This window comes from Pelodiscus sinensis, chromosome 3, assembly GCF_049634645.1.
Source record: "Pelodiscus sinensis isolate JC-2024 chromosome 3, ASM4963464v1, whole genome shotgun sequence".
In the NCBI taxonomy this organism is placed as follows: Eukaryota; Metazoa; Chordata; order Testudines; family Trionychidae; genus Pelodiscus; species Pelodiscus sinensis.
The window spans coordinates 92,516,929-92,529,358 of record NC_134713.1 but is presented as its reverse complement, the minus strand read 5'-3'; the positions used below and the strand labels follow the sequence as shown (position 1 = coordinate 92,529,358).

General features: G+C 43.9%; 1 protein-coding gene across 7 annotated transcripts in view; it reads right to left on the bottom strand.

Moving 5' to 3' along the window:
- L3MBTL3 (L3MBTL histone methyl-lysine binding protein 3) overlaps positions 1 to 12,430 on the bottom strand; it is a 161,227-nt gene that overhangs the window by 69,899 nt on the left and 78,898 nt on the right. For all 7 annotated transcript variants that reach the window (XM_075924145.1, XM_006118587.3, XM_025182380.2 and 4 more), the window contains one exon: positions 10,994 to 11,129. In XM_075924145.1, the coding sequence (XP_075780260.1) occupies positions 10,994 to 11,129 (136 nt within the window). The remainder of the gene's footprint in view (positions 1 to 10,993; positions 11,130 to 12,430) is intronic.

The following is a 12,430-nucleotide window of genomic DNA, read 5'->3' as shown; positions in this document are numbered from 1 at the left end:
TGCAAATGTGCCACGTATCTTGTTTTAATATAATCTTTAACAATGGTGATAGCATGTATGAGACTTAATTTTAAATTTCTGTTACCTTACGTGCTTTTTATCTAGGTTGGCTTACTAACTGTCTTATTTTGACTTATAACCAAACACTGCATATTTGCATAATTTAAACTAAGGATCAGAAGAGAGAAATTCAATCTTCCCTGTGAATTTTCATGTTAGGCCCCTTCATTTCAGAGAGTTTTCAAAATGGGTGCTCCCTGTTTCATTTGCCAAGAGTGAATCTGAGTTGAACAACTGGAACTTCTGTTAAACCTTGAACACTGCTTTGTCCATCTGTTTGGGTTGCTTCTAACCTAACTTCCTGCCTTCCCTATTTCCTGGTGTCCCTCAACACCATCCTCTAGGAAACATGGGCCTCCTCCTAACTCCAATTCCATTGACCATGATGCATCTTCTCTAATTTACATATATTTTAATATAAACATTACAAACAGATGCCAAGACACCTTATCCCATGTTGCTTTAGCCAGAGGCTGTCAGAACATAGATGAGTTCTAATTCACGGACCCCTGCTGGTTCTAGTCTTCAACAGGCAACCACATGGAGAGCCACTGATCTCCGTCTCCAAGTCAAGCAAACCATCTCTTCTAGAAGTTTCCATCTTCCTTGTGGGTTTGGTCTCCAGATGGTTCTGTCTCTGCATTCTGAGATTTCTGTAGGCTCTCTTTGCCTGTTGCATCTGCTGGCTCATAAGTGCATCCTGTTCCTTTGAATTTGCTCTTCTGGCAGTCATCTTATATGACCTAGGTGTCATTGTACCGCTCATGTCTCCTTTATTTTACTCCTAGTGTCACTCAAATGGTTGGATCCTCACAGAAATGCCTGTCCACAGAGCAGGTGGATCCTTGGCTGTTCTCTCACATTCTAGAGCAAGGGTGGACAATCATTTTTTGATGGGGGGGGGGGGCACTCTAAGATTTTGGAAAGTGGTCAAAAGCCATATTCTTCCAGGATATTAATGGAGGAATTCTGGGGTCTGGGATGGAGACTGGATGCAGAAGGAAGCTTGGGGTAAGGCACTGGGTGCAGGAGTAAGAACGGGGCCTGGGAGGGTGTTTGGGTGAAGGAGGAATTTGGGACATAGGGCAGGAGTCTGGGGTTTTGGGATATGACCTAGGGTAGGAGGGGATTGTGATCTGGGGCAGGAGATTGGGGTGCCAGATCTAGGAGGCGGTATGGGGTCAGAGGGTTTGCATACATGGAGGAGGTACAGAGGATTGGGGAAGGGAGAGGCTCAGGGACCAGAGACAGGTTCTAGCTGGGAGGTGCTTACCAGCAGAAACCTGAGGCAGACTGTCTGCTGCAGGCTGCAGGCTGCTCACTGCTCCATGTGGCTCCACTCCAGGCATGAGAAGGAGGGGGAGGGGGAACGAGGAGGGAGGGCAAAGACTTCCTACACTGTCCCTGTTCCCAGAAAAAATTATCAGCTCCTATTGGCCAGAAACAGAGACTGGCCAATGGGAGCTAAGAGATTTTGCTGGGGGGGCAGGAACAGCATGAGAAGTCTCCCTCCCCAGCCATCTTGAAGGGTGAGTCCTCCATTTGCCAATCACTGACATGCTTCTTGTACCAGACTGGACACTGACATCCAAAAAAATTTGAGTAACAGTCCATTGTAATCAAATATTGTTTTTCCATACAGGTAAATCATTTTCCTGTCACCCCTTCCTAAGGTCAGGTGAGTAGTGACAAGGGTTTCTTTCTGCAAGCATTACACCTTTCTATAAAGGAGAAGAGTTTGCATTCATTACCAGACAGTGAGCACACTTCAAAGCCTAAGAATCAATGCCCAAGTGTGAGGCAAGTATTTTTGCATGGCATTCTTACATAATGAGGCAACGAAAACAGCTCTTGGTCCTCAAAACGATTCCATCCTGCACACTCTGCTCTATTTTTAATTTGAAAATATGGTTCTGCTCCTACATTGACTTTTGTATGCTAATCACGCTGCTAGTATTGCTCTCTAGACCACCTATACTTCATTGTCCTTTTCCACAGTCTTTTCCATCAGCTTTCCTGCTGACACTGGGAGATAGTGAGCATGGTAACGGATTCAATGTCCTGTTTTCCTTCTTACAACTTGATGATGTTAGGTATACAGGCAGTCCCCAGGTTACGTACAAGACAGGGACTGTAGGTTTGTACTTAAGTTGAATTTATACTTAAATCGGAACTGGCGTCCAGATTCAGCCGCTGCTGAAACTGTCCAGCGGCTGACTACAGGAAGCCCGAGGCAGAGTTTCTCTGTCCCGGGCTTCCTGGAATCAGCCGCTGATCAGTTTCAACAGCAGCTGAATCTGGACGCCTGGGACAGAACAGCTGGGGCGCTGCCGGGTAGGTCCCCGCAGCGCCGCACCTCGGCGCTGCGGGGACTAACCCGGCAGCACCCCAGCTGCTCTACCCCAGGTGTCCCCAAGTCAGCTGCTGCTGAAACTGATCAGCGGCTGATTCCAGGAAGCCCGGGACAGAGCAACTCTGCCTCGGGCTTCCTGTAGTCAGCCGCTGGTCAGTTTCAGCAGCGGCTAACTTGGGGACGCCTGGGGCAGAGCAGCTGGGGTGCTGCTGGGTTGGTCCAGTAGCGCCAAGGAGCAGCGCTGCGGGACCAACCGGCAGTGCCCCAGCTGCTCTACCACAGGCGTCCGCGAGAAAAGCCTGGTCTGCTTGGGGGAAGGAGGGGATGCACTAGCTGCGCCCCCCCCCCCCCCCCCCGCAGACCATGGAGACGCGGGCGGCGGGACCGAGACGCGCCACAGTCCCGCCGCCCGGGTCCTCCGCGGCTCCCTGGTGTGCGGAGCAAAGCAGAGGAGGACGCAGGCGGCGGGACCGCCCAGACGTGCTGCAGTCCCGCCACCCGGGTCCTCCGCGGCTTTGCTCCGCGGCTCCCTGGTCCCGCCGCCCGTGTCCTCCGGGCGAGAAAAGCTCCGTTCGTAAGTACAGATCCAACATAAGTCGGATCCGGGTAACTCGGGGACTGCCTGTATATGCCTCATCTAGATGTCATCTCCAGTAATCATCCTGGACATTATCTGATCTTTAACTGGAAGCACAGGAAGTATATCGATATGCGCTACAAACACTCTGCTGCACTTTGAAGAGGGCTTATCATGATTGTCTCCAGTGGTCCATAGTTTAACTATTTATAACTAGATGGTCATAGTTGTACTGGTGGAATTGCTCCACTCTAAATACAACAGCCAGAGGCTCTTTTTCTACTTTGGCTGTCCCTGTTCAGTGTTTGATAGGACTCTGCTGACATAAGCAAGTAGCTGCTCCTGCAAAAGAACCAAAACCATTCCTTGTTTCAGTGCATCACACTGGAGTGTCAGTTGCTCTCCTGGTAAGTAGGACTTCAGAACACAGGCATCTTATAATTTGTTTCACTATGTCAAATATTTGCAGTTAGAGACATGCCCAATTTGGTTTGGCCAATATACATGGCAGAGGGGCATTGCTGGCACCTGATGGCATATATCATGTTAGTGGATGTGCATGTAGATGAGCCCCAGATGGTGTGGCTTATGTGGTTAGACACTGTGGCTACGGCTACACTGCCATTTTTTTGCAGAAGAGGATATGCAAATAGTGCTTGTATTTGCATATCTTCTTCCGATTCTTTCTGCGGAAGAGGTTTTGCTGATAAAAAGCCCCATGTAGACGGGGCCATTTGTCAGAAAAAAACCCTCTTTCGCAAGATCCTGTAAACTTCAATTTTTGAGGACTAAGGGATCTTGCGAAAGAGGGTTTTCTTCCGACAAATGGCCCCTTCTACACGGGGCTTTTTAATCGGCAAAACCTCTTCTGCAAAAAGAATCAGAAGAATATATGCAAATACAAGCACGATTTACATATCCTCTTCTGCAAAAAAAAAAAAAATGGCAGTTTAGCCGTAGCTGTGATGGATTTAAAAGCAGACATTCTTCTGAAAAAAAAACCTCTTCAGAACTTGATTAGAAAAGGAAATAGCTGAACTGCAATTCATTTGCAAATTCAATATAATCCAAGTAAGCCTGAATAAAGATTTAAATTGGTAAATGCACTACAAAGGCAACTTCCCCTCTCTTGATATTCACCTCTCCCCATCAGCTGAAATAAATGAACCACATCCACTCTAGCTTGATTAGCTTAACTAACATTTGGTAAGTAACTTCTTTCTTTTGCTGTACTTTCATATACATACCTCTGCCTCTAATTTCAACTCCAATTCGTCTGATGCAGTGGTTTTACTCACAAAACTTATACTCTAATAAATCTATTAATCTCTAAGGTGCCACAGGACTCCTTGTTGGTTTTGCCCCACTTTGTCTCAATTCATGTGCAGGTTGAACCTCTCTAGTCCAGAAACTTTGGGACCTGAACCGGAGAATATGCCAAACAACTAGAGGTCAATCTTGTTTAGCCGCATTACCAACACTTGCAATATTTACTAGGTTGTTAAAAGACATTTAGGAGTAAAGTAGAGCTAAATACCACAGAACCCGGAGAGTCAGAACTGGCTGGCTGTAAAAAATTTTTATGGAAACTTGGCCCCATGATAAGTGGACAGCCGACTAACTAAAATCATGCTGGGCCACAGATGTTGTTTGACCAGAGTGTGCCTGTACTTCTGGGTGTATTGTTCCTCTCCAAGGTTTTCATCCTCTCTTGAGGTTTCCACAGCATGCCCCATGTCTCAGCAGCTCTCTCATGTGAGATTGTGTTCCCAAAGTTCCTATGGGTGATGCTCCAAGTACCACAGAGTATCCTGTCTGAAATTAGGAAGTCTTGTGAAGTCCCCAAAATTGTATATAGCAACCAGTGTGCTTACATCAGGTTGCTCACTGGCATTGGTGTCTAGCAGAAAAACCTGTTTCATTCCAGGTTTATTCTCCTTTCTAGGGCAACAGGCCCCCAGAGTTACTAGGCCTGTTGTGAGGCTTTAGCTAGGGGTGAGCTTCACAGTGATGCAGACACCTCTCTGCCTTCTTCCCCAATCAGGTATCATAACAATTTTACTTTCCTGCTCTTCTTGTGCTCCTGCAGGGACAGGTTTGTGCACAACTCCATCTCCTACTTACACTAGGTCCATTCCCCAGCTGGGTTTGCATTTACCTAATCCAGAGATATGGGGAGGGTCAGGCTGAATTCCCTTGTTGAAACTGAGAATTCCTGTACTGCAGAGAACTCACAGTTCAGACATTGTCATCATACTTCATCAGCAAAGAGTGAGGCTGAATGCAGGTTAAGTCAAATAAGGGGAACTTTATAAAACCCTGTGCCATGTGGCCACACTACATCCAGCCCAGCTCTCCATGTTCCCTATTTTCTTGGCCTCCTCTCCAGAACAGCCTTTCCAAGGAACACTGGCATTCATTCTAATTCCAGTTCAATTGATCATGGTAAACTTGTCTCCATGGCAACTGACAGCAACCAGATCTTGCTGTGAGGCTGGCTTAAAACTACCCATTAGGAAAAGATCTCCATAATGATAGCTTGTACAGCTAAAAAGTAGTAATGACATAAACATTTACAAGTGCCATTCAACTCAAACCATATGCAGCAGAACCTTGACATGAAATTTAGGGATTTCCTGGAGGTAAAACTCTTTCCTCTCAAATTCCTTAACAAATGACTGACAAAAATAACCTTGGACATAATGAAATCCTCTGAAGAAGGTTCAGGGCCTGTCTGACACGGAGTATCCATGAAAGAAAGTGAAACTTTCCTACTTGCTCTGCAAGCTTTATCTAGAGAAGTCTGTCTGTCTCTCTGGTGGGAAAGGAAGGGAGTTGCTTTAAGCAAAACAAAACAATCCCCCTACTCTTACTCAATTCCATTCCACTGATTCTGTTCTGTTTCAGTTAAGAGGACCTTCTATAGGCCTACTCAACTCCCTCAGCCTAGACCTTACATGCATACCAGCCAGCTAAGAGGTGGATTCACTGCAGCCTAATCAAGTATCTGGACATGGACTTCACCCACATGTTGGCTATGAGTTGGGTTCACTGCAGCCTGCTCAAAAGAGCTGGTCAGGATTTTACTGACAGAACCTTTGTCATCAGAATAATCCAAATTTGTTGAGATTTCCAGGATGAAATGTCTACTCAAAACCAAAGACAAAATCCACCCATGAATATCCAATAGCTCGGTGATTAGGACAAACACCTGAGAAGAGGGAAAACTGGGATTAAACCCCTACTCCAAACCAGAATTGGAACTTAAACTTGGGTCTCCCACATTCCAGCTGAGTAGTCTGACCACATGGCTATTGGCTACTCAGGGTCGGGGGAGCGGAGACATCTCATTGCCTCATTTTGTACATTTTTTGAAATGTCTCCATTTCATTCAAATGGAGAATTAAAGTAATTTTGAAATTTTTAATTAAAAGCATAATTCTTGTTTTCCAGCCAGCCCTACTATTCAATTGTTAGCACTGAACAACACACAATGTCTGATTTCCTGTGGCTAGTTATCTTTGCTGCCATGGAGATAGAAAGGCCCACTGTGATGACTGACATGGAGGGGACTGAGAATAAACTGTTCATTCTACATTAATAAAGATACAAATATGCAGCAGCAGACACAAACAACAGCATACTCCCACTCCAAAGCCCATTTATTACTAAACTCCCAGGAGAAAAGATGGACTTTACAGCAATCCCAAATGTTAATAAGTTGGGGTTCTGGACACAAAGATAGAGTGAATTCATGAGTCCAAAACCTCGCCTGGAGAATACCCTGATGGCAGCATCCTTTCCTTTAAAATCAAAAAGGTTCAGCTGAAGCTCCTCTGCTGGCAGTATTGCACAAAGAGACAGATAATTATCCAGGTAAAGAGATTCCAAACACTTATTGATTATCCAATCAACCCAATCCAATACCTGGAAAATACTGGCTGCCAGTGCGGATCCTTACAGCACTGGTATAATGTGACACTGATGCAATATTGTCCTTAAGCAAGATGCCACAATGTACCAACTTTAACATCTGTGTGGTTTCAACAAGTAGCCTATTACAGAGAAAATCATCATAATATAATCAAACTGCAAAATAGGCTTAGTCTACTTCTTGATTCATGACCCTTAGTGAACACCCAAAAAACAAAAACAAAAAACCCCCTACTATCCAAAACAGAAACACATACCAGAGATAAATACTGGTGACATATCATGTAAAACAGTGGTTTATTGAATATACTTTGAAATTCTGTAGAACTACAGATATACTATGGGAAAAAACCACACAAGAAGCTTAGGATGAACTACTGGAACAACAACAAAAAATCACCTTCACTGGGCAACCTACCCAACTATAAGTCTACCTTTTATAAACAGAAATTCCTGAATACAGCCGGTCCCCAAGTTACAAATGCATCGACTTATGACTGTTCATATTTACAACCAACTTCCTATACAGCCGGTCCCCGAGTTACAAACAAAATCCACACTTATGAACAGTGTGGTCGTACATAAGTGAATGTAATCTGACTTACGAACAGATCGAGTTATGACCTAGTGTTTGGAACGTAACTCATTCAAAAGTCGGGGACTGGCTGTATTCTTTTTTTTCCTCTCCATGTGCAATTTCATGTCTTACATGACAATGGAAATTAGAAAAGGGTTCTCACAGGTTCTTTATGAATGGGCTTCAGAAGCCTCACAGTGTGCTGCCTATGATGAAAAGGCTTAACACTAAACACTAACACTAGACTTAACACTTAAAAAAAAAAAAAATCACAAGAACATTTTGGAACCGTTAGGCTAGACAAAAAGTTCTAAAAACAGACTGTTTCTTTCTCTCTACTTTCTAGGGCCCTGATACTCACAAGATGTACACAAATATTTATAGTGGTGCATTGAGAGTAGTCCTGTAGTAATCAGAAGAACTACTGATGGTATGTAAAATTAAGTATGTCTGTCTGTCTGTCTCTTTACAAGGTTATCACGGCCTTTGCAAAAATCTAAGTTCTGCCAGATGCAGGAAGAATCTCTAAGATAGTTCCAGTATGTATTAAAAAGAAGTGCTTTTCAAAGATTTTTCCATGTTTGACATATGATGGAGAATAGCTAACATGCCAGGATGATCTGGGTCTCTCTCATTTAATAATTTCCCTGCAATTGCAGGGACTGTAATACTGTAATACTCAACAACTGCAGTTTGACCATACTGGTGCTGGATTTGGTTGGTGGCCTGGGATACATAGGAGGGCTAAGCAGATGATCTGGTAAAAGGAAGGAGTTTAGCTTTGGGGGGTAAGCATGCTGTTACGTATGCCTACTACTGAATATTTGTACCTTTAATAAAGTGGAATGAGCAGTTTATTCTCAATCCTCTCCATATCAGTCTTTGCAATGTGCCTTCCATCTCCATGGCAACAGACAGCAAGCCACAAGAATCCTGCTCCCAGCCTTAAACTCTGACTATGGCCACTGGAGTCCTAAGAAATCCTAGCATTAGAACTAAGGCTATCCAGGTGCAAGGTTAGATACTTTCATTAAGGCAGGTTTTCTAAACTTTGGATGAAACCCTAAGGGTTAAGTGGCTGCAGGAGCTGGAAGTCAAGCTGAAAGGCATAAAAGAAAACAAGGAAAGGCTGGGCTAAGGTAAGCAAAAGCATGGACTCAAACTGTGGCACGGCTGTGGACCCAACTGAGCTCACTCCAGTATAAATCAGGAATACTTCAACTGAAGTCAACAGACTTATGCAGCAGTAAACCTAGCTTGAATGAGACCATAATCAAATCTCATGCGGATCTCTTTTACCTCAGAAAATAAAGGGGCCTTTTGTCTGTGCCAATTAATATTCCAGAAAGGGGATAGAGCACTTTTTTAATTATAGGAGCTATTGTCATTGACACAAAGAGAACCCACAATGCAACAGCAGTATCAACCTTCTCTATTCCCTTAGAAACATGCTGTACATCTGCACCATCACACAGAATGGTCAGGTTCAATTTCATGTCATGCTAGCAGAGCCAACCATGGCTATTCATGCTGTTGAAGCAGCACATTCAGTTCCTTTGTGGATGGGGAATAACTACCCCACTTGCACAGCAGTTATAGAAACTAAACTCAGACCTAGAAACTGCTGTGAAATAGGGCAAACACTTAGAGGGAGGTAAAAGCATATCAGAACTAACGACAAGGCAACAGTCTTATTAACAGTCTTATTCAGGAGAAGGTGTGGAAAAGCAATGAACACATCTGGCCAGGAAGAGAAGAGATCCAATGGACCACTTGACAAGGACGAGAAGCAATCCTAGGGTGGAACAAAGCAAGCCAGCCCAAAGGGTTGAGCCCAGAATGTAAGTACTAGCCCTGAAGAGGAGTGAAGTAGCAAAATCCTGTTATCCCAAAGAGCTGGGATGTCCTGCGGACAGCAGAAACATACTGCACTGTATACTGAACCCCTTCTAATAGAAGTAGTTCTGCAAAAGGGTTTTAACAACAGGGTGCAGTTTCCCCCTTCCCTAGTTAAAAGGAGGCTTAGCAATCACATGAGGCCTTAAGAGTGGTAGGAAATAATATAAAAAAAATGCAAAATCAATATAGAAAAACAGCAAAAAATACCTGAAATTTTCCCCACAAATGACTTTTTATGAAAAAATGACTGAGAACAAGATCTTGTACAGCAGCTGCATTTTATGACTACAAAATAAATAAGCCTCCAACACTGCGGATTTAAGGGGCAAGCTAACAAAACCATACCACTAAGTACAAAGCCTAGCGAATACTGCCAGAACAAGTGTTCAAACAACTGGATATGCAACTACCTTTTCACTCAGCACATGAAGCCCATGATTCCAAGAGGATGGGGGCAAGGAGGAATAGCTTTTAGGAAATATTTTAAACAGTTTCAATAAAAGACCATTTCTACACACTCTAACTGTGCAGGGCAACATTACAACTGTAGAATGTAGAAGTTGCATTGTTGGGAGGCAGTGTGGAGTACTGTGGCACCAGGGAAGTGATCACAGACTTTCTGCCTCATGAGGATAATGGGTAGAGCCTCCACTTCCCACACTAAAATACTTAGATATTTAAAATCAAAATAATTAAGCAAGTGAATAAGTCCTATTTTCAATTAGTATACATCAGATAATATACTGCATGTTGTTATTTTGTAGCCTGCTACCCTTATATTTTCCCATCCTGATCTGTCACCTCGCATCGTCTGTCAAACTCTCTTCTCGAGGCAGGGACACCATCTTTGTTTTTCTGTACAGCTCCATGTACACTGATGGTTGTTTATAAATAATAGAATAATAATAAGTCAGCCATAGGGCATAATTAAACAATCCACAGTTGGCCTTCGGGCCTCATTTTGGGCACCCACTGTAAGTTCTTCAAGGGCTTACAAGTTTGAGGACTTTAAAATGTACAAAGCACTAATATTCCATGAAAGTCTATGTGTTTTGCTTTTATTTTGGGGTTAGTTTGGTCTCTTCATCCTCCCATAATGTTCTCCTGATAGTACCCTTTGAATGACTATTTGTATGGTTTTGCTTTTTAGTGACTCGCAGTTTCACACAAAAGCAGTCTTTCCTTCCCTTTGTCTCTTTGTTCACTCATCTGGCTCTGCGGGATCCATTAATGTTTTGCATTTACCTTTCTTCCACCTTTTCACAATGATTGCTATCAGCTCAAAAAGCTAATTAGCTACAGTCATAAGATGGAAGCAAAGGAGAAATGAGTAGGTGGACTGCCCTTATTGCATTGTGATTTGGAATATAAATCTAGACATAGCAGTTGTGTACCATACTGGCAATTCACAATGCTACTGTATGCCATTTAAGAACCCCCAATCAGCTGAATAAAAGAAAGACAGATTGATCGCAGAATCTTATCAAGATGAAGGAAAATGCTGCTGCCGCCAAAAAAAAAAAAAAAAAATTCAGCATTACATGGATAGCCACTGTGTGAAAGATAAATCTTTAAGTTGAAAGTTAGACAATACCTTTGGGTGGGTGAAGTTTGTGACCTGTTTTCTCGCACCATCCAACTGGATGAATGTCTGAAGAATCAGCATTCACCCAGAAGTCATAACAATCCAAGTATTCATCAAAATGGAGTCGTAGCCTGTAGCCTAAAACCTAAAAAACAACAGATTGCAGCATGTACAATTTACCACAGATTGTAGCATATATAACTTAGTAATAAGTACACAGGGCATAATTGTCTCTGTATTACTGTATATCAGGGGTGGGCAATAATTTTTAATGGGGAGTCACTCCAAGATTTTAGTAAGTGGTCAAGGGCTGCACTTCTGTGGATGGGGCACAGGGTCTAGCACAGCAGGTATGATGTAGAAGGGAGTTTGAGACAGAGGACTGGGGTGCAGGAGAGAGTGTGAGGTCTGAGAGGGAGTTTGGGTGAAGAAGGGGATTATGATTTTAGGTAATGGCTTGGGGTGAAGGGTCCAGGAAGGGTTATGGGTGCAGGAGAGGATTCTAGCTTGGGGGAGAGCAGTTGGAGGAGGTGCAAGATCTGGGAGAGAATTGTGACCTGGGAGAAGGGTGGTTAAGGGGGTGCAGAGAGTTTGGGTGGTGATAGGGGAAGGGGAATGGGATGCAGGGTCAGGGAGGAGTATGGGTGCAGAAGAGGATTCTGGGCGAGGAACACTGGAGGGGGTGCAGGATCTGGGAGGGAGTTGTGATCTGGAGGAGGTGGGGAAAGGGGATACATAGGGTTTGGGTGGTGACCTGGAGCAGGTAGTTGGGGGGAAAGAGTGGTTTGGGTATCAGAGGCAGGATCTGGCTGGGAGGCGTTTACCTAGGAGGCTCCCAGCCAGCAGCTCTGCAGGAACCCTGCCTGTGTGCTGGGCAAGCTGCTCCATGTGGCTCTGCTCCAGCACAAAGGGGGAGGAGGCTTCAATCGCAGTCCCTGCCATCAGCAAAATTTCTCAGCTCCTATTGGCCAGAAACTCATCAATGGGAGCAAAGGGATTTTGCTGGGGGCGGGGACAGTGCATGAAGCTTTCTCCTACCTGCCCAGACTGCATAGCAATTAGCAGCCTGCTATATAAAAAGCAGCTGCTCTCTACAAAGGAGAAAGAGGCAGCCAAGGACCAGATCCTGCCTGCTATCTGCCTCTTGCTCACCCCTGCTGTATATTCAGTGTATACCAATGTGCATTCAACCAACTTTATATTACTGGCATGAACAAAACAAAAAAAAAATGCAACTTAATAACTAAGGAAAGAACAAAAAGCAAGGGTGCAACAAATTAGAGTACCCTTCTGGTGAAAAGTGTTAAATAAGTGCTAATAATAGTTTATTATTAATAATTCAGAGTATGAACGGCACTTAACATAGTGGTAAAAAACCCAGAAACCTGAGATGTGCGTCCAGACAACTTTTTTTGGAAGGTAAGTCATTATAACAAGGAGATAATG